Genomic DNA, 18699 nt, shown 5'->3' with positions numbered 1-18699 from the left:
CTCCTGCCCCCTCTTCCCAAGCCCTGCCACTTCATTACGATGGATTTTATAGTAAAGACATCAGATTGAAGGAAGGACTTGCTGGCCAGGCAGTGGCTATAAGTTATTGGATTTCCCGGCCGCAATTACACGGGCCAAGCGGCCCTTCTATTTACCTGTGTAGACAACTCCATTTATTTCTATTGACATGTTGATACTGCTAATGCTGTTGGTGGACAGGTTCAATGCGGTCTCCTGTCTGTCATCTGGGGAAAGGAAATACCAATATGAGTGTTAAGCGAAACAGAAACAAGAACCTGTCTGCGACAGATAAGCTGGGACCCAGTCCCTCTGGGCATCCATACTCCTCTTCAGTTGCTGCTGTTGCTCCCACCTCAGGTGCCAGGGAAAGGGATGACCAAGGCTGAAGTGTTGCATCCCATTACCTCGGTTGGAGATCTTGACATTCATGGGGAACTGGGAAGCCATAGCCAGGAGGTTCTGCTGAAGTGCATGTTGCACCAGCCGCTGCTGCTCCTCCGCTGTCAGGGCCACCTTCTTCTCCGGGGGCTCCCCTGTCTCCAGCTTCTCCCGCAGCTGCTCCAGCACCACTGCCTGTGAGGCAGCTGCTGCTTGGGCTGCTGTGAGATGGTGGCTGGCCAGTCCCACTGGGATAGCAATGCGCCCCGGCACCGATGCTGCCAGCATTCCGTCCTCTGCAACGACCAAGAGAGCTCAGCAGGACCCTCATTGCCACCCCACCTCACCACACCCAGTGGTGCCAACTCCACCACCACCAACAGGGCAGGACAAGCCACTACTCCCAACATCTGGGCTTGGTCTTTCTCCAAAGCCAGGGAAAACAAACTTATTTCACTCCCTGAAAGGGATTAAAAGAACAACATTGTTCCTATTTACCCAAAGCAAAAAGGGCAAGAGCAGATGGGACATCCCTGCTGCTGGAGCAGTGTCCATCCCTGGGAAGAGATGGTCGTTGCTGGGCAGATGGGACCCTCACCCACCTTTCTTAATGCTGTGCACTTGGCTGAGCTGGCCACAGCTGTGTGTGGAGATGCTAAGAGCTGGCAGAGGCATTTTGGGGGTGCCCAGCAGGGTTGGGGTGCTGGCTGGTGAGTAGTTGAAGAGTGCTGTGCCAAAAGTCTGCCTCCGCCCCTCCCGACGATTGCTGTCGATGGCAGCTTGCAGCTCTCCAGGAGAGCTGAGTGCCCGCTTCTCACATTCGTAGGGATACAGGTACTTCATGTATCTGCATGGGGAGAGAACCAGGGGGAGACCCACAGTCATGCAACTCTCAGCCAGCCCCCTGATGAGCAAAACGCCCTTGGGAGGGAGCAGAGCCCTCCAACTACTTTTGTGGTACTCCATGTCAGACCCCATCCAGGGCTCTGGGACACCTGAGCCAGTGGTGCTCCAGGGCAGGTGTCCCCCGCCTGCCGCACTGCCAGGCACTCACTGTGTGCGGAGGGTGAAGGCAGCACTGGTGATGGAGGTAGGTAGGTTGAGGCCCTTGGTGATCTCCCGCCAGATCTTCTTGTTGATGACTTCGACCAGGCCACCCTTGTCTGTCACCAGCTGGTACAGTGTGTACAGGTCCAGCACTTGCTTGGCCATGATGGGGATGCGGTTCACCGGTGTCCCTTCCGGAGGCACACAGGAGACAGAAGAGGGTGTGGGGGGCAGCCCACAGGGGCCCTTTGCACCTGGGAACACAGTCGCCACCTTTCCCCCACTGCCACTGCAAGTACCCACAATGGGAGGCGCATCTCTCTGTGCCCAGGTGAGCACCCATGGGCACCTGGGGTACAGACAGGACCCCAGGGTGCCTGGGAGAGTGGCACCGTGTCAGAAAGCAGGGGAGACCCCAGCATGCTGGCAGCAGGTCACCTTTGATGGAGCTGTCAGTGGGGCTGGGTATGGTCTCATCTGGAATGTGGAGCCAAGGTGGGATGGGCAAAGTACCTCCTCCAGATACCCTTAGAAAAGATTGTTTCTCTACAATTCTCAGAGCTGTACAGATGTACAGCACCAATCTACAAAATCTCTCTGAAAATCCTAGAATGACTCACTCTGTAATGCTCTTTCAGAGCCCCAAAAAGAAAGACTCCATCTACACTTTAAAAAGGGACCCATCCTATAATATTTCTGAAGAGGGATGACCCCCACACAACCCTTCTGGGAGGACTCACCCTACCATCTCTCTGTGGAGAGGTTTTCTGTTCCAGCCCCAGACTCTTCCAAAGAGTTCCTAAAATCCTCTTACCCCACAGATGGTCCCAGAAGTTTCCTCTGCTTAAAGGACTTTAGTGCCCTGCTTCAAGAAGCCTGACTCCAAATCCTCCTCAACCGCTCTCAGTAGATACCCTAACCCCTGGTGCCCCAGCATCACCCTCCTCTATGAGGCTATGGGGAAAGGGGACATGGGTTCACCAGGGTTCTGTGAGCCCATTATAGACCAGCATGGTCTCCACAGCCACCAAGTCTGGCTGAAAAGACCTCCCCACTTTCTCAGCACCCCTAAATAACCCCACAGCTTTGCTGTGCTCCATGCCTCCTTGGGATGATGCTCTGGGCATTTGCTGAAAGCTGGGCAAAGGAGGGACAAGCATCCCATCCCATTCCACCCCACTCCATCCTGTGCCATTCCACCCCATATTTATTCCTCCTGCAAGGTGGCAGGCAGAGGCAGTATCGGAAAGCCATCCATTTGGCTGAGGGAGGCTGTCACAACTGTGCTTCGCGCCTCAAACGAAGCCGTCATTCACCGCCATCCTCCAGCATCCCTAATTTATGGCCCTGATATTGGCTTGGCTTTTTCACATAAGCCTGAAAAATGAGCTCTTTTTATTCTTTTACTGAGTTCATTTAACTTTTTTTTTCTGTGTGTGTCTGTGTTGTTCACCAGGTCGGGAAGGGGGAGAGGAGTTTATCCTCCTGGGATAAAGGCAGAGGTATTGACTTGACATCTGCTGTCAGTAGCTCACCAGCCACGCTCGGGGTTGCTGGCACAAGACCCATCACCTCGGGGGGGCCCAATCTGAGGGCTCTCCCTCACCCCCAATACCAATGAGTTTGCAGGGTCTCAGCCCCCAGTCAATGGTCCATGGATTTCCCTTCTCTTCTCCCCTCTCCAGCCTTGGTGGCTTACGAAGGTGCCTCGCCATTAATCTTGGGGTTGTGCGGGGTGCGTGGCCAATGCCTGTCCCACTGACAAAGGCACCTGTCTGCATCCCCACAGAGTGATGGCCTCAGCCCCAGCCCGGGCGAAGGGCACAAAAGCCCAGGGAGGTGATGCAGCCATTGTGGTGCTGCAATTAGTGCCTTGATTGATTAACAGCCCCGTGTTATCAGCAGGGCCCTCAGCTTGGTGGTGAAATTGGAGGTGGGGGGGGGGCCCCTCCATGTAAGCAAATTCAGAAATAGCGCCCTTCTCTCCCTGAATACTACCTTTGAGGTGCTACAGAAATTGGGGCATGGCCCTGAGCTGCCCCACTGCCTGTACCCCATATCTGATGGTGGTGACATCGCCTCCATGAGCCACCAGGGCCAGCTGTGACCTTGTGCCATGAGGTGGCCTCAGACAGTCTGCCCCCCAACCCATTCTTCAGACCTACAAATTTTCTACTCTGCTGACAAATATCAGTGCTGATGCTGTCCTGACAGAGAGTAGGGGTACACAGTCCCCTGCCCATGCCCATGGAGCAGACCTGAAAGACCTTGGGTGCCACAATCCCCTGCCCATGCACCCATGCACCAGCTGGGTGCCCCAGCTGCGCCTGCCATGGTTCTTGGGTGCTGTTTCTTACCCAGCACTTAATGACCCCTGAGATGCTGTCCTTGTCCCTCAGTCCTTCTGTCCCCTTCCTTTTTGGTATCTCAGTCCGAAATCCCTGTCTCTTCCAACAGGTTCATGCACAGCCACCCCTGAACTCCTGCACCTGTGCACCCACACCCTGCCTGCCCTCCCCAGAGGGATGGCACCTACGTGAAGGAGAGACAGGACAGAAGGGGTGGAGGGAACAGGATTGGGACATCCAGACACAGAGGGATGTGAAGCAGCACAAGCAGGGAAGCATTAGGCTCCCTCCCTCCTCCCCACACCAGCAGGCTCTTACTTAATTAGCGCCAGCCCCAATAGCGAGGGAGTTAATTAGCTCTGGAGAGAGAGATAATGAAGCTGGAGAACAGCCCATGAATCTTACAGCTGATGGATGCTGGGGGGCCGAGGCAGTGCTGATGCGCCCACTTACTCCCCACAGCTCTGCACCAGGGCCAGGGGGCACCCATGGGGCAGTACCCAGCCTCATCCATGGCCTACAGCCCCAGCGTGAGCCCTATGGCTGTGCCAGCCACTCACCACACACCCGTGAGTGCAACAAGTTCGTGGTGCCCCAGCCCAACCCCCCAAAAAATCTCTGCAGCCCCACAGCCAGGTGGGGACCCTCACTACCCTTCCAATGGGCAGGGTGTGTGGATTGCCCCTCTCTGCCCTCCCTCACCCCACACACAGCCAGCCCCAAAGCTCCTGCACCTCCCTCAGCCTTTCCCCATTAATTAGCTTGGCATTAACCTCTGCCTGGGGTTTACTGGCTATCGAGCGGCTTGTTCATTAATCCACACACCAGCAAAGGGCTCTAATTAATACGGCCAGCCACACGCCCGCACTCGGCAACTTTTAATTGTCGCAGGCCCGGCCGGGGAGGGCGAAGGTTAAAGCATTTATCGAGTCCCCGAGAGCCGGCTCGGCCCCCCATGCCGATAGCAAAGATTTCCGATGAGGATGGGTTGGCTGGCGAGCCCTTAACCCCCAGGTGTCCGGCGCTGCCCGGATTGCCGGCCCCACTGCCGCAAATCTTAGGCATCGCTGAGAGATGCCGATGGCGGCATTCTCACCAGGCTCTGCTAACAGGAAGCCTTAATGGGCACTGAAGGGCACTCCCACCAGGCATTCCTAAAACATCCTGAAAACTGTTAATGGGCATCATTAACGGGTGCTGCTAATGCTTGCCACCAAGGAGTATGTTCACGGACATCCCCACCAGATGTTTCCAATGGGCATCCCTGCTGGGCATCGATAATGGGCAAGGGATACCGGCATCACGGCTGCCCTGACTTGGGGTTAGGGGGCAGGCCCAGGAGGAGCACCACAAGACCAGACTGAGGGTTTTGCAGAGAGCTGGAGCAGCTCAGAGCCTGAGAACAATACACCGTGAGCCTCCAATGAGCAGCCAAGGCAGGGGGGGCAGTGGCACCCACCCCAGCCACCCACCTTTACCTCTCTTCTGCATGAAGCCAAAGAGGTCATCCAGGAACTCCTTGCGTTTCGGGTCCTCATCGAGTTCATAGAGCTGGAGGCAAGAGAGAGAGAGGGATCAGTGCTCCCAGCACATGCAGGTGAGAATGGAGAGGGGGGCAGTGCCTGTTCCAGAACTTGGCATCACCCCTGGCCCTACCTGCCTGCTCTGCCAGCAACAAGAGGCTCTCTGTGCACCACTAACAAATCCCCTAACACACCCTCTGCCTGGGTATGGGCTCTCCCCATGCCTGTGGTTTGACATGGGCTCCCCACAGACCACTGACCATTTTGAATCTTTGCTTAAGAGACCCTGAGTCTGTGCCTCAGTTTGTCCTGCCCCTCGCCCTCTTAAATGCAAGAATCACATCCTAGAGGCATTAGCAAACCCTAAGCCCAGACAGGATCCCGGGATCACTCGTGGTCAGCTCTGCTCTGGCACTGCCAAGTGCCGGCGTTCCCCCAGCATCCTCACCAGCCCTCATCCCTCACAGGGACACAGGCCCATCCGAACAGCGGGGGATGATCCCATCCTGGGGCGGAAAGTTGGCTCGGCCATGGCACTGCGTACCACCAAGGGAGCTGCAAGCACCGGGCTGCCATGTGCACAGGATGGCACAGACACAAAGACAGGGCTGTCGGGATAGTTATGTGTGCTGGATGATCTGGACACATGGACACAGCCTGAGCTGAGGGACAGCGCTGGGGAGGCGAGTGAAGCCCCTACACCACGGACACGAAATGCCGGCTCCATGCAAAAGTCTGGGCTCGCCTGATTCCAGCACAGCACCTGAGTGACCATGACAAATTGGAGCCTGCCAGATCGATGGCCCAGCAGTAAAAGTCAGAGCACATGAAGGAAAAATTAGCACCAATCGAAGACGCTATAGACACCAATTCCTCCCAGCAAGCCCGGCAAGAATTTAAAGCCATTGAAAAGAAACAAAACTCAGCAGTCCAGAATGGATTTCCAAAACGTATACAAAGAAATGCAAGCTGGAAAACAAAGTCAGGCACAAAATAGAGTCGTTTAAAAAACAATTGCGCTGGGAAAGGCCGTTAAAAACCAATAGAAAGGGAGCACATCCCCCTCCACCCCCCCCTCCCCCCCCCCCTCCACACAGAACATCATTCACCAGACAGATAAAAGGAGCTGTGCTTAAGGATCGTCAGGCTGCAGGGACACGGGGATGTAGGGACAGGAGTGGATGCAACGGGGATACATGAATGCAGTGATATGGGAATGCAGGGATGTGGGGTTGCAGGGACACAGCAGACATGGAGACGGGGTGATGCAGGGATGCTATGGGGACACATGAATACAGGGACATGGGAATGCAGGGGTGACGGGACTTCAAAGACATGGAGATGTGGGGATGCAGGGATGGGGGAATGTGAGGACCCACAGGGATGTGAGGAGGCTTCTACAGACCCCCACGGTTCCCACCACTGAACAGACACACCTAACGCAGTGTGGTCCGTCCCTAACTTCGTCTAGGGGTACAACTGCCAAACTCACACCGTATCCACAGGTGCTGACTGCCTGGCTCCATGGAGTTCCTTCTTTGCTATTCCCTGCTCACTGGATGCCACTTACGTACCCCCTCCATGCAGCAGGGTGTCCTGAAGCCTGGGTGCCAGTACTGTGTCTGTCTCCACCACAGTGTTCCTCTGCCTCGCTCTGTGCCCCCTCCTCATCGCCTGCTCTTTTCCAGGAGGTGCCTGAGCCATTGATTACAGTAACTAGGTCAGGCTCTGAGCAGAACTCCAGGAGGCTGCTTTGATTTCTGCCCCAGGAAGGCTGCATCAGCTGGGTTTGCCTGCATTTCCCTGACAATCCCTGCCTCTGGAAGGCCTCCACACCAAGTGCTTTGACATCCCCTGACATCTGGCTTGTCAAGGCAGGGTCAAACCCCCAAAACTGGCAACTACCACTCATCCCAATGCAAGATGAAGCCATAGCCTTCCCAAGGGTCACCCAGTGGATGGGCTCCAGCACCCACACACCTCTACTCTGGGTGCCACTTGTGTTTCCCCTCCCTTCAATGCAGGCAGGATCTCACCCAGAGTGGGCTGCTACCGACTCCAGCCCTCAAAACAGGTGTGACCTCCAAGGGCCAGGTTCTATTTTTCCACAGTTTATTAACCTCTGACCTTTTATCTGTGGGGCACTAAGATGCAAAAACACATTACATCAAACGGGGAGCAAAGGTCAGCTTTTAAGTGGAGATGAGAGCAGAGCTGAGTAACGGGGGACAAGCTGGCACAGCCCTTGGGTATGCCTGGGATGCATGGGGGCTTCCATGAGATTTGGAGATGCTCAGGCTGGAGAAGAGGTCTTCTGGGTCACACACAGTCGCTGTGCAGGGACACATGTGTCACCTGGGTGTACACAACCCCACACAGGCTGCCACAATCCCACATGGGGGTTCACAAGCCCATGTGAGCATATACAACCCTACACAGGCAGGCACAACTACGCCTGGGCTTGTACAACCCACAAACGTGCATAGTCCACTCAACCCCACACGAGTGTGCACAGCCCCTTGTGGGCATTGCACAGCTCCACACAAGCATAGGCACAACCCTGTACAGGGACACAGATCCCCCCTAGTGCCACACAGAAGGTGGAATGGACATGTACAATCCTGCACAACCTTGCATTGGTGTGCACAGCCCTGCAGGAGCATGTAGAACATAACAGGAGCGTGCACAAGCCCGTGATGCACATGCACACACAACCCACACAGGCACAAATCACTACACAGGCACACACGGCCACATCTGGAAGGGCACAGCCTCCCACGGGCATGTGCAGCAGTCTGGTGTGTGCCCAGACTTCCATGGGCACACACCAGACTGCAGGAGCATCCACAACCCCATACCCACATCATGGGCACGCACTCCAAATGTGCATGCCCAACATGCACCCCGCTGTCTGTATGTGCACCCACAACACAAGACTGGAACACACAACACCAGACAGGCATTCACACCTCCATATCTACATTCCGGACAGGCACTCACAACCCCAGAAGGGCATGAACAACCCCAGAACAGAACACACAACTCTAGGCAGGTGTGCACAACCCTAGACAGGCACACATAAATCCCCGCTGGGCATGCAAAGCACCAAATGGGCAAACAGAGCCCCACACATGCGTGCACAACCCCAAACAGACATGCACAACCCCATATATGCACGCACAAACCCTGGATGTGCATCCACAACCCCAGACTGGCACACAGAGCCCCGAACAGGAACACAGAACTCCAAAAGGGGATGTACAGTCCCAAGCATGCACGCACAGCCCCAGGCAGGCACTCCACATGGATGGGCACCCCAGACACCACAGGGCACACGTTGCCCCAGAGCATCCCCCTGCCCTGCGCCTTGGAGCAGTGGTCTGAGCCTTGCCCAGGGCAGTTGTGCAACACAACCAGTGGCTCCTGCTTGCGGTGACCTATGAGCAAGGACCCTTTTAATCGTGTTTGTATTGATATAATTAGTAACTCATTTAACGCCATCGATGTAACTATACTCCTCTATAAACGGAAGTATTAAACTGTCAAGCCCCGGGATCGATATCCTGCCGATGCGCAGCGCAGCCCTGCTCTGCTCACCTCGGGGACCTGTCCATGCTTGGCCACCCCACTGGCCTTGGAACCTCAGCAGCACCCCACCTCCACCTGTCACTGGGTGCTTGTGCAGGACTAGTTTAGTGTGTCCTCATCCCACGCCCCAAGCTGGGCACAGCTCTGGGACCTGCTCCCTCCTGTCATCCCATTGCCATGGCGACATCTATATTCCTAAAGGGATAGGGATAACGGGGCTTGTCAGGCAGGTTAAAGGTCAGTGGGTCGAACACGGTTTATTAACAGGATGTGAATAGGCCTTGTGCTTCCTTCTCCTCCTCCTCTCCACGATTAAGTAACATTGTTAGCACCACTCAATCACCCAGGAGGTGACTTTCCTGGAGCCAGGAGGGCTTCAAGAGATGAAGCTTGGGTCCTTGAGACCCCTTAGCCTAGTGGACATCCCAGACAGAGGAAGGATGTGATGAGGTGCTAAACCACCCCCCAGGCACCTCAACTTGCCCCATCCTGGCAAGTCCCCACACAGTCCCCCTGGACCCTGCTGCCAAGGGAAGTGATCTCAGTGGGAACCCCACAGTCCCTGCTCAGCTGCCACCTCCTGCTGGCAGCGAGGGCTCAGATCAGCAGCCAGGATTCAATCCACTTAATATGAGCAGTATCGATCCTGGACCCTGCTCAGCTCCCCCCCACCATGCAAACCCCCCAACCCCGAGCTGCTTAATATCCACCACATTGATTAGCCACACTGCTAATTTTTCCATCTGGCCGCTGGTCACGCAGCACGCCCAGGTAATGCTCACCTCCCTGCACCCCCCAGCCACGCACCACGGGTGGCTGACTGCTGATGCACTGTTTTGGAGTCACTGCACCTCTCTGGAGCCCGACTGTTGCCTCTGAGATCCTTCCCGAGGAAGATGGTTGGTGCCCAACAAAGCACTCAGACACTGGTGTGTCCTCCCCTGTGCCCTGCTGGCATGCCTCAGTTTACCTCGCAGGTAACCACAGGATCTGGCCATTGCCAGCTGAGGCACGGCCTTGAGCACGCGAAGGTACAGGGATCCCAACAGTATCCACAGTTAGAGTCTTCCCTGCCATGGGGCACCCACAATGAACTAAGGGTTTGCCGGTCCCTCCCCGCCTCCCCTCTGCCAGAGCTGGGGGGCAGTTCACTCCCCGCCAGGCACAAACCACCCCCTGACCTTGCAAGCCACCACTCACCTCTTCCACCAGTTGTTAATAAGTTAATGGTTATGGGACGGCTTTGCCGGGACGGCCGGCTGCATTCGAAGGCGGTGCTGGCTGTTGGGAGGACACTGCTCCCCGGTCCCCACAGCCCTGAGGGGTGCAGGGTGCTCACTCATCCCAACACCACCAACCTCAGCAGTCACCCCACTAGCGTGGCTGGACATCTCTTTTTGGGGACCTCTCCCAGCGCTGTGGTTCCCCGTCAAAGCCTTTCATCATGCTTAATATTTAACGGCGCTTTATAGAGCAGGCAGGTTTAATCAGCGCTGATAATGCGGCAGATCCGGCAGGTCATTAAAACCCCCCTTCCCGCCGCAGCCGCTCCCGGGAGGGCTGCCTGCTGCAAACATTAACCCGGCCTCGCGCAAGGTTTGCTGGCAAGCGCTGGCCTTGGGACGGCAACCCCCCACCCACAGCCTGGCCCCAGCATGATGTGGGGGGCTCACAGGGGCTCCAGCCTCCTGTTTAACACGCTCTTCAGGGAGGGAAACTGAGGCAGGGGGTGCTGTCATGGGTCCCCCACAGCCTGGTGTCAGAGGCAACACAGTGCCCATGGATGTGTGGTGCCACCACGGGCATCACTGGCGGCCCCTTGTCCCGTCTGAGGGCTGCGGCACAGGAGAGGCAGTCCCGGCTCCCAGAGAACGCGCGTCCCCCACGATCAGCCCCGTTACTCGTTCATGGCTGAGCAGGCAGAGAGTCAATGAGCGGATTTGTTCGGGTTAACCTCCCTGACCCACCAGCGCTTGCTATGCCACTGCCTCCCCCTCCATCCTCGCTTTCCTCTCCATGTCGCCTCCCCCTCCACTCTCATCCCCCCCGCCCCTGATCCTTCCATGGGTGACTGAAGTCATGGGACATCCTTCCCCTTCAATCCCTTCAATCCCTTACTAGGTGTCTGGAGCCATGGGACCCTGGCCATGACCAGCACCACCCCAGGTGTCCCCAAGGGACACGCACTCGCACGCCCATGGTACTTGCATGGGTAAGCACACAGGGCATGCTCTAGCACACGTCGGGGTCTATGCACGCACACACCTGCTTTGGGGCTGTGTGAATATAGGGTGCACACCCGGGGGGCTGTGTGCATGCCTGGGATATGCACGGGCTGTTCAATCCCCCTCCCCACCATACACCTCTGGCCCCATCCCCCTCCTGCAACTTCTCTGAAGGGACAATGTAGAAGGAAAGGTTGGTGGCCTCCCCAGCCACACCCCGTGAAAGCAACCCCAGGTCCCGCCTTGCCCCTGAAAGAGCTGTGTGCTTGAGCAGAAAGAGCATCTGGGCCTGGTTCTCACTCATGCCCTCCCACAGATATGGGACATAAACTCGAGCCATGTTGGAGAGCACAGCCTCACCAACAGAGGCATCTCCAGCGGGTGCCCTGTGCCCCAGGGGCAGGCTTCCACAGCCCCCACGTAGAGTCTGCTCACCCTCTTCACACTCATGCACACTGCAGCTTGCTCTGCAGATGCACACACATGTCCATACCCTCCTTGTGCACCCTCATCCTGGACAAACAGCCCCTCAAGCACACTCACACAGCTCCTGTATGTGCTCCCCCTCCGCACAGAAGACCTTGTCCACACTTATGCATCCCTACACACTCTTCACATACACACACAACCCTTGGGCACATCCGTCCATCCATCCATCCACCCGTCCCCTTGAGACCAGAGTCCGCCACCTCAGATCCAACCTCCCCCAGCCCTGCCCAGCTATCTGGCAGCACAGGAGATTTACCTCCATTATTAACCCAATTAGTGGACTGTTGGAGGCCCAAGTTGATGAGGGGTTGTACCCTCCCCAAAGCATCTGATTTCAGCGAAGTAGCTGGGGAGGGAGCTGGAAGCAGCCACACTATGAGTTCCTGATGGTGTTCCTCTCCCCTCCACAGTGAGGCTATTCTCACACCCTCAACTAGTTTTTACACCTCTTCTTTGGAGCCCCAATCCCAAACCCTTTGGATCCCTGGCTGGAAGATAGCGTTGTGGCAGTTTCTGAGGCTCTGAGCATCCCACAGGCTCCAGTGGGGCCAGGAAGTGCCCTGGGGGCAGCAACAGGAGTGGGGGACGGGCACCGCCAGGACCGCCCAGCACAGTAGGCTGGACAAGAGGGGGCCTTGGAGGGGGCAGAGCCCTCAAACCCTGCCTCAAGCACCCATGGGTCCATGCAATTCCAACACGGTGACACTGGTACAGGAATGCACTGGGACACCACACGTGTGCCTGTACATGCACACGGGTGTGTTCAGACTTGTGTGGGCACACACATGGTGCCATACACACAGAGAGCCATTTGAATCCACGCACACCTGTGTGCTCATATGGATCCATAAACACATTCCAGCACTTCCATGGGTTCACACACACTCTGAATGCTCCTGTAGATCCATACAGACACACAGTCTCCCAGGGATTGCTACACAGTCACATGCACACACGCACCCCTACGCTTACATGTGTATTTATATAGATGCACACACTCAGGTTGGTCTGTGGGCACACACACACCCAGAACACCTGTTTGCCCTTCCAGGCACACCCCAGCAACCCCCCTGTCCTATCCTGTTCCCTCCACTGCTGCTGGGTTGCCAGAGCTGTTGGAGCTCCATGGTTAGCACACTGACCCTTGCTGCTGATGCCACCTCCCCACTCCAGGTCCCAGATTAGGGGCACAGCTCTGCTTACAGGTTTGCTGGAGAAAAGCCTCCAGGCAGACATGGACAGGGGCAAACACACTGTGTCCATTTCCCTCTCCCTGCCTCTGCAGTGTAACCAGAGACCCTCTAATTCAGAGTCTCCCTCTTCAGCCTCCTCCATTCTCTGAACATTCCTGCCTCTATTTCCTCCATCCCCAGGGACAACACCACAGGAGAAAGCAATAAGGACAGAGTTGGGGGGTCCACACCACAGACCCTTACATCCCATTTTGGCATGACCCTCTTTAGCACAAGGAGGTATTTGTCTGTTTGAGGTGTGTAGGGGCACACACCTCCAGGCTCTGAGATGCGAGCGCACACACTCACAGCTGGCGTCCTCCCTAAATGGACGTTAAAGACAGGTGGGTGGGTGCAAGAGGCAACTGCTGGCATCAGGGACAGGCAGGGCAGGAGGAACAGCCACGCCAGGGTTAAGCTGAGGATAAGAGCAAACAGCTGCTAGCAAAACCAGGCACCCTGAAATTAACCACTGAGGCTACCTGTGAGACACCTTGGAGTTCCTAAAGGGATGGCTGGGGCTCACCCACTGCAGCTGCTCCTAGGCCGGGAGGAAGGAGCTTCAGAGGATCCTGATCCCCACATTCACAGATGGGTGTGAACGTGCCGGAGGGGCCCTGGCAGGGAGGGCATCCTCCCTGTCAGCAAACACTCCACTAACAGAGAGCTGGATGCAAAGCCCAGATGTTTGAGTCCCTTCTGCCCCAGGGGACGGAGAAGCCCCGGGTTCTGGTACTGTTGTTCTATCATTTAGAGGAAACTAGCGCACCCATCCCTGTCTATATGCATGGTTTCCCTAGGGGGACAGCTGAATTCATGGCATGTAGCTTGGCAGCAGAAATGCCAGACTCTTACCGATACCCTACAAGTCAAACATAATGCAGCACCACAGAATTAAAACCTGTAGGTATCCCAGCCCTTACGGAAGCTGGGGTTCATGGCTAATGCATAATCAGACCCCACTTGGTGCCCCCCACCTCAGGGCTGGGTCTGCCTGACAGCCCTGGGTGTGGAGACCTCCCAGACCTTTGCCCAGGTCTCTACCCATGTGTCCTTATCAATGTACATAAACCGTCGCCGGGGGCTGATGCAAGAGGCAGGGGTGAGGGGGTCTCCCAGCCTCGCAACATTACAGCACCCCTCCCAGTCAGAGCAAAGGTCTCACCAACCCCCCCCTCCCCAAACCAGTGCCTCAGGAAGCACATAAAACTACAGCACACAATGTGGGGTATTTCCCCAAAAAGCTCCTCTGTGCAAAGCAGCATTTGCCCATTAACCTTGTGGGTTTTGCCACAAGCACCTTGTCTTCTGCTCCCATTTTCTGAACTGCGCTCAGTGGAAACCCTTCCCCAGCTGGTCCTGCACCAACCTCCCACCCAATCCCCATCAAGGCGTCCTCCTCACTGCAGAGAGATGGAGAAGTCTCTACCTGCCCACTTTCTGCCAAACAGCCTGGATTTGGTGTTCACTTAGCTGTGCCCCCAGTCCAGGAGGATGAGAGATGGGCCAAGCCCTGAACCCCACTAATGCCATGAGTGACGGCATGATGACTTGGGCATTTTCAAGCAGGGAGTCCATGTGGGAAATACAGCTCTGGCTACTATAGGGTCTCTTTCCAGCTCCAGGACCCCCATAACCACACTGCCACAGCCCCAGCAGCTTTCCAGCAGACACTTGCTACCCCCCCCCCCCACCTCCCCCACAGCATCACAGCCCAGCCCCTGGGAAACCTCCAAAAGCTGAAGCACAGCCACCCTCCCCACTAAGTCCCTGCAGAGAGTGGAGAACCTGTTCCCCAGGCTGGGTGAGCCACAGCCCTGCAGCCTGGAGAGGACCCAGCAGGGATATGTTCCTCCCAAGCAGGGGTATGTCCCCTCCTGCATGATCTCAGGGGAGGGACAGGAGTGACAGCCACCCTGCAAACTCCAAAGCCAGCTGGCACCGCAGCCTGTTCCAAACTGCAGGACATCCCGTTGTTCCCTGGGCTGGCTGGGACATGCCGCAAGGTGGGAAACACAGGTGTGTGGCTCTGGATGAGGGGTCCATCACTTCCAGTCAGGGCTGGAAAAACCCAGAGAGAGCAAACAAGGAACAAGCTAGCTCTCACCCTGGGAAGCTGTGGCAGGATCTATCGTGCACCCCAACCTCTCCTGTCATCCCTCTACCACTACTCACAACATTCCTGCCCTGCACAAGGAGTGAGGGCAGCCCCAGACAGGGGCAGGGCAGGAGGCTGAAGGACGAGAAATGCCGGGGATGCTTTCCTAGCCTCCCCGGGAGGGAGGAGCTGCTTCCCACCTCCCGGCTGACCCCGGGAACCGGACAGTCAGCCTTTTTCTGTGCAGCAGGGTGTAATGTAACACTTCCCGGACGAGCTGTTTGGCCTGTGCAGCTCACCCACACTGGCCCTCCCCGGGCTGCTTCAAGGCAGTGTCAGGCACTGGCAGCATCCCCGGGCATGGCCGGGGGGCATGTGCTGCCCGTGCCCTGTACCTGCTGCCTTGTAGGCAGGGAATGAGCCCCGCACACCCCCCCCCCCCCCCAAATAACAACGTGTTGAGCAATGTGAAACAGAAAAGACAGCAGCATGTCCCCACAGCAGCCAAAAGTAGGGTCCCTGCTGCTCTTCCCTTCCTCTCCTGCCAGAACTCATCCTCCTGTCGCTGAGCAGTGCCATCCTAAAAAGCCATGCAACAGCTCTCTGTCTGTTCTACCCGCTCACCACATCTTCCGTGCCACCCACTGTGCTTCTCTCTCCGTCACAATGAAGCCGAGTGCACGGGGAACACAAACCTGCCCTGGCACTGTGCACTCCTTGCACAGAACAGCTCAGCTGAGATCTACATGCATTAAATACAGGGATACTTTCCTTCCATCCTATATATGAGCTCCTGAAGCCCTTTCCCCGTGCCAGATCTCAGTTGCAAAAGCGTTTCCCCTACACCCACCAGGAATGAGGGGAGAGGGTGTATGTGCTACTCCCTCCAGTACAAAGAAATTAGTGAGCTGCATTGACCAACGATAATATGCCCTGGCCCTTGCAGAAACACAAGGCAAGTCAGATCCATGGCTTGCCAGCTCCTTGGGGTGAGCACACACCAGAGCCCACTCCACACACCTTGACCTTTTTCATCTCTGCAAAACCTCCATGGACAGGGGTCAGCCTGTTCTACCTGTTATTGAAAACACAAGGGATGTACCTGGCAGCAGGGTGGGCACAGAGAGATGCCGGGACACTGGACACGCTGTGATGATGCAGGGCCTGTGGACAGGCACAGGGTACACCAGCGAGGTGGGGTCACGAAGCAGGGTTGAAATGGGGTTTGGTAGCAGAAGGGAGATGGGGAGCACGATGATAGGATGATGATTATGCCTATAGGGTAGGACAGGGCTTAGGGACTGGGGCAGGGAGGTGCATTCAGGGCGAACCCATTTAGGGGAGGAGAAGGGGATTTAATTTAGGGTTTCATCACAGTAGTGTTAATGGGGATATGGAGGATGTCTGCTTGGGGTGCATCTGGGCTGAGGCATGTTGTTACCCATTTAAGGTGGGACGCAGATAGGGTTTGGAAGCAGTGGGGGGGGCATCAGAAGTGTCCATTCAGGGAAAGCTGAACCCGAGTTTAGGGACCATGGGGGGACACCGGGGACGCCTGGTGGAACAGCCGGTGCCGGGGCAGCAATGCCTCCCTACCTGCTTGAACTGCTCCTCGTAGGTCCATTCGTGGTGCTGGGGCGGCGGCGGGTCGCGGGGCTCCCCTTCTTCCTCCTCTTCCTCTTCCTCCTCCTCGTCCTCCTCCCCCGCTGCGGCGGGCGAGCGCGGGCCGGAGGCCGGGCGGCGACGGGGAGCGGCGGGCGGCGGCCCGGGGCCGGGACCAGGCTCCACCGGGAGCCGTCGGGGAGCGCCGTCGGGGCCGCGGGCCAGGCGGGCCGCCTGCTGCCGCTGCAGGCTCTCCATCACCGCCGCCAAGCGCAGCCCCCCCGCCGCCCCCGGTCCCCGCGGCGGGGCGGCCGGCTGCGGGCACAGGGCACGGCCTCAGCGCTGCCGCCGAGCCGGAGGGAGGGGAGGAAGCATCCCCCACCCCGCCCGCTCTCCCCGCCGCTCCCGGGGGCCTTGCCCAAAAGTTGCCCGCGGAACCGTCGCGGCGGCGGGCGCGGCTCCCGCCGCCGGAGGGGCTGCCTTCCCGGCGGGGACCACCCGGCACCCTGCCCCGCAGGGGACCCGGCCCTCCGGTACCACATCCCCGCTCCTACCGGGGACGGGTCCGACCTCGGGAGCCTCCTTCCTCCATCCCGCTGGGGACCCATGTCTTGCCGGGACTTCCACTGAGAACCGCGCTCTGCCGAGGACCCTTTCCCTCCCCGGTCCCAACGGAGACATCTGCCCCGACGGGGAACCCTCTCCAACCGAGTCCCCGCACCGCCCCGTCCCCGCCGGGGACGCCGTCCCGATCCCGCCGGAAGGTCTCACCGGGGGCCCGTCTCCTCTCGGGACCCCCCTCCCCTCTCACCGGCGACCCCGATCCCGCTCCCTGTCCAACCCGGGTGTCCCGAGCCCGCTCCCGCCATGCACCCCCGCGTCGCTGGGACCCCCCCCGGCCGCTCCGTCCCTCACCAGGGCGGGTTTGGCCGCCAGGCTGGGGTTTTCCACCATGCCGCCGGCTCCGAGCGCCGCCCGGGGCTCGCCCCGCCGTCCCGGGGGGCACGGCCGGCTGCTCCGCCCGGTCCCGGCCCCGGCCCGCCGCTCACATGGCGCCGCGCCCGCCGATATTTCTTTTATTCCGCAGCAGATGAGGGTGGGTGGGATTTTTCCCTCTTTTCTTTCTTTCTCTCTTTTTTTTTTTTTTTTTTTTTTTTTTTTTTTTTTTTTTTTGCAACAAGTGGCAGTCAGACAGCAACACCCCTCCCCGCTCCCATTTGCTAGCGAACGTCTAGGGAGTCACCCAGGGAGGGTTGGGCTTACGGCAGTCCCGGGGGATCGCCCCGGACTGGCCCGCCGAGAGCCGGTCCGGGGCCGCCCTGCGCGGGCCCGCGAGAGGGGCCGGGGGCGGCGGCGCGGCGGGCTGGGCGACCCCCAGACTGTGTCTGTGTGTGGGTGCTGGACAAGGGGAGTGCGTGGGGGCGTGTGCAGGCTGTGCTCACAGAGGTGTGAGGGGAAGGGAGTGTGAAGGAAGGAGGGGTGTGAGAGGGGTCTGTGCACACGCGTGTAAGCGGGCGCTGCACCCATCGCACACCTTTTAGAGGGTCTTTCTGTGTGTGTGTGTTTGTTGCCTGCATGCGTACAAGCGTGCACAGCGGGATGAGCCTTCCCCGACACGTGTGTGTGCAGGGCGTCTGAGCACACCTGTGCCTGCGCACTGTGCGAGGAGTGAGTGCATTACGCGTGTCTGTATGGGAGCCCCCACACGCCGACAGGAGTGTGCCCGGTGTCTAAGGTGTGTGTGTGCCCTGGGGTTGCGTGTGGGGGTGTGTGTCCTTCACCTGGAGCAGTAACCATACGCTCGCATGTGTGAAGCCCTGTGCACTGTTAGAGGGGCTGAGCGTCTGCAGTGTGTTCACACGTGTGTGCTTGCTCTTGGGGACAATAATAAGTGCCCTATCTATGTCCACGGTGAGCTTGGGTGTGTGCATTTCGTGTGTTCACCTGTTGGTATGTGCAATCTCTGTTGGGAGGGGCCGGAGGGGCAGGCGTGTGCACATGCGCTTCTTTGGGGGAAGCGGGTGTGTGTGCTCATGCTACCAATCCGTGTGCAGGCGCGAAGGGGTGTTTGAGGCAAGCTCCAGGTGCTGAACCCTGAGCTCCATCCTTGAGGGCGGGGGTATCACAGCAGCACGACCCATGACCCTC

At 57.7% G+C, this 18699-nt stretch overlaps 1 protein-coding gene across 1 annotated transcript in view; it reads right to left on the bottom strand.

Annotated features, from left to right (window-relative positions):
- The window catches only part of ARID3C (AT-rich interaction domain 3C), a 17147-nt gene extending 338 nt beyond the window's left edge, over positions 1–16809 (bottom strand). Inside the window, exons 1-6 of the mRNA XM_040089973.1 lie at positions 16546–16809; positions 5273–5345; positions 1454–1637; positions 1002–1246; positions 426–695; positions 156–245 (exon numbers count right to left, since the gene is read on the bottom strand). Of these exons, the coding sequence (XP_039945907.1) occupies positions 156–245; positions 426–695; positions 1002–1246; positions 1454–1637; positions 5273–5345; positions 16546–16809 (1126 nt within the window). The remainder of the gene's footprint in view (positions 1–155; positions 246–425; positions 696–1001; positions 1247–1453; positions 1638–5272; positions 5346–16545) is intronic.
- Positions 16810–18699: the final 1890 nt, after the last annotated feature.

This window comes from Hirundo rustica, chromosome Z, assembly GCF_015227805.2.
Source record: "Hirundo rustica isolate bHirRus1 chromosome Z, bHirRus1.pri.v3, whole genome shotgun sequence".
Lineage (NCBI taxonomy): Eukaryota > Metazoa > Chordata > Aves > Passeriformes > Hirundinidae > Hirundo > Hirundo rustica.
Note: the sequence above shows the minus strand (reverse complement) of the source record. Positions and strands in the feature narration are given on the sequence as shown.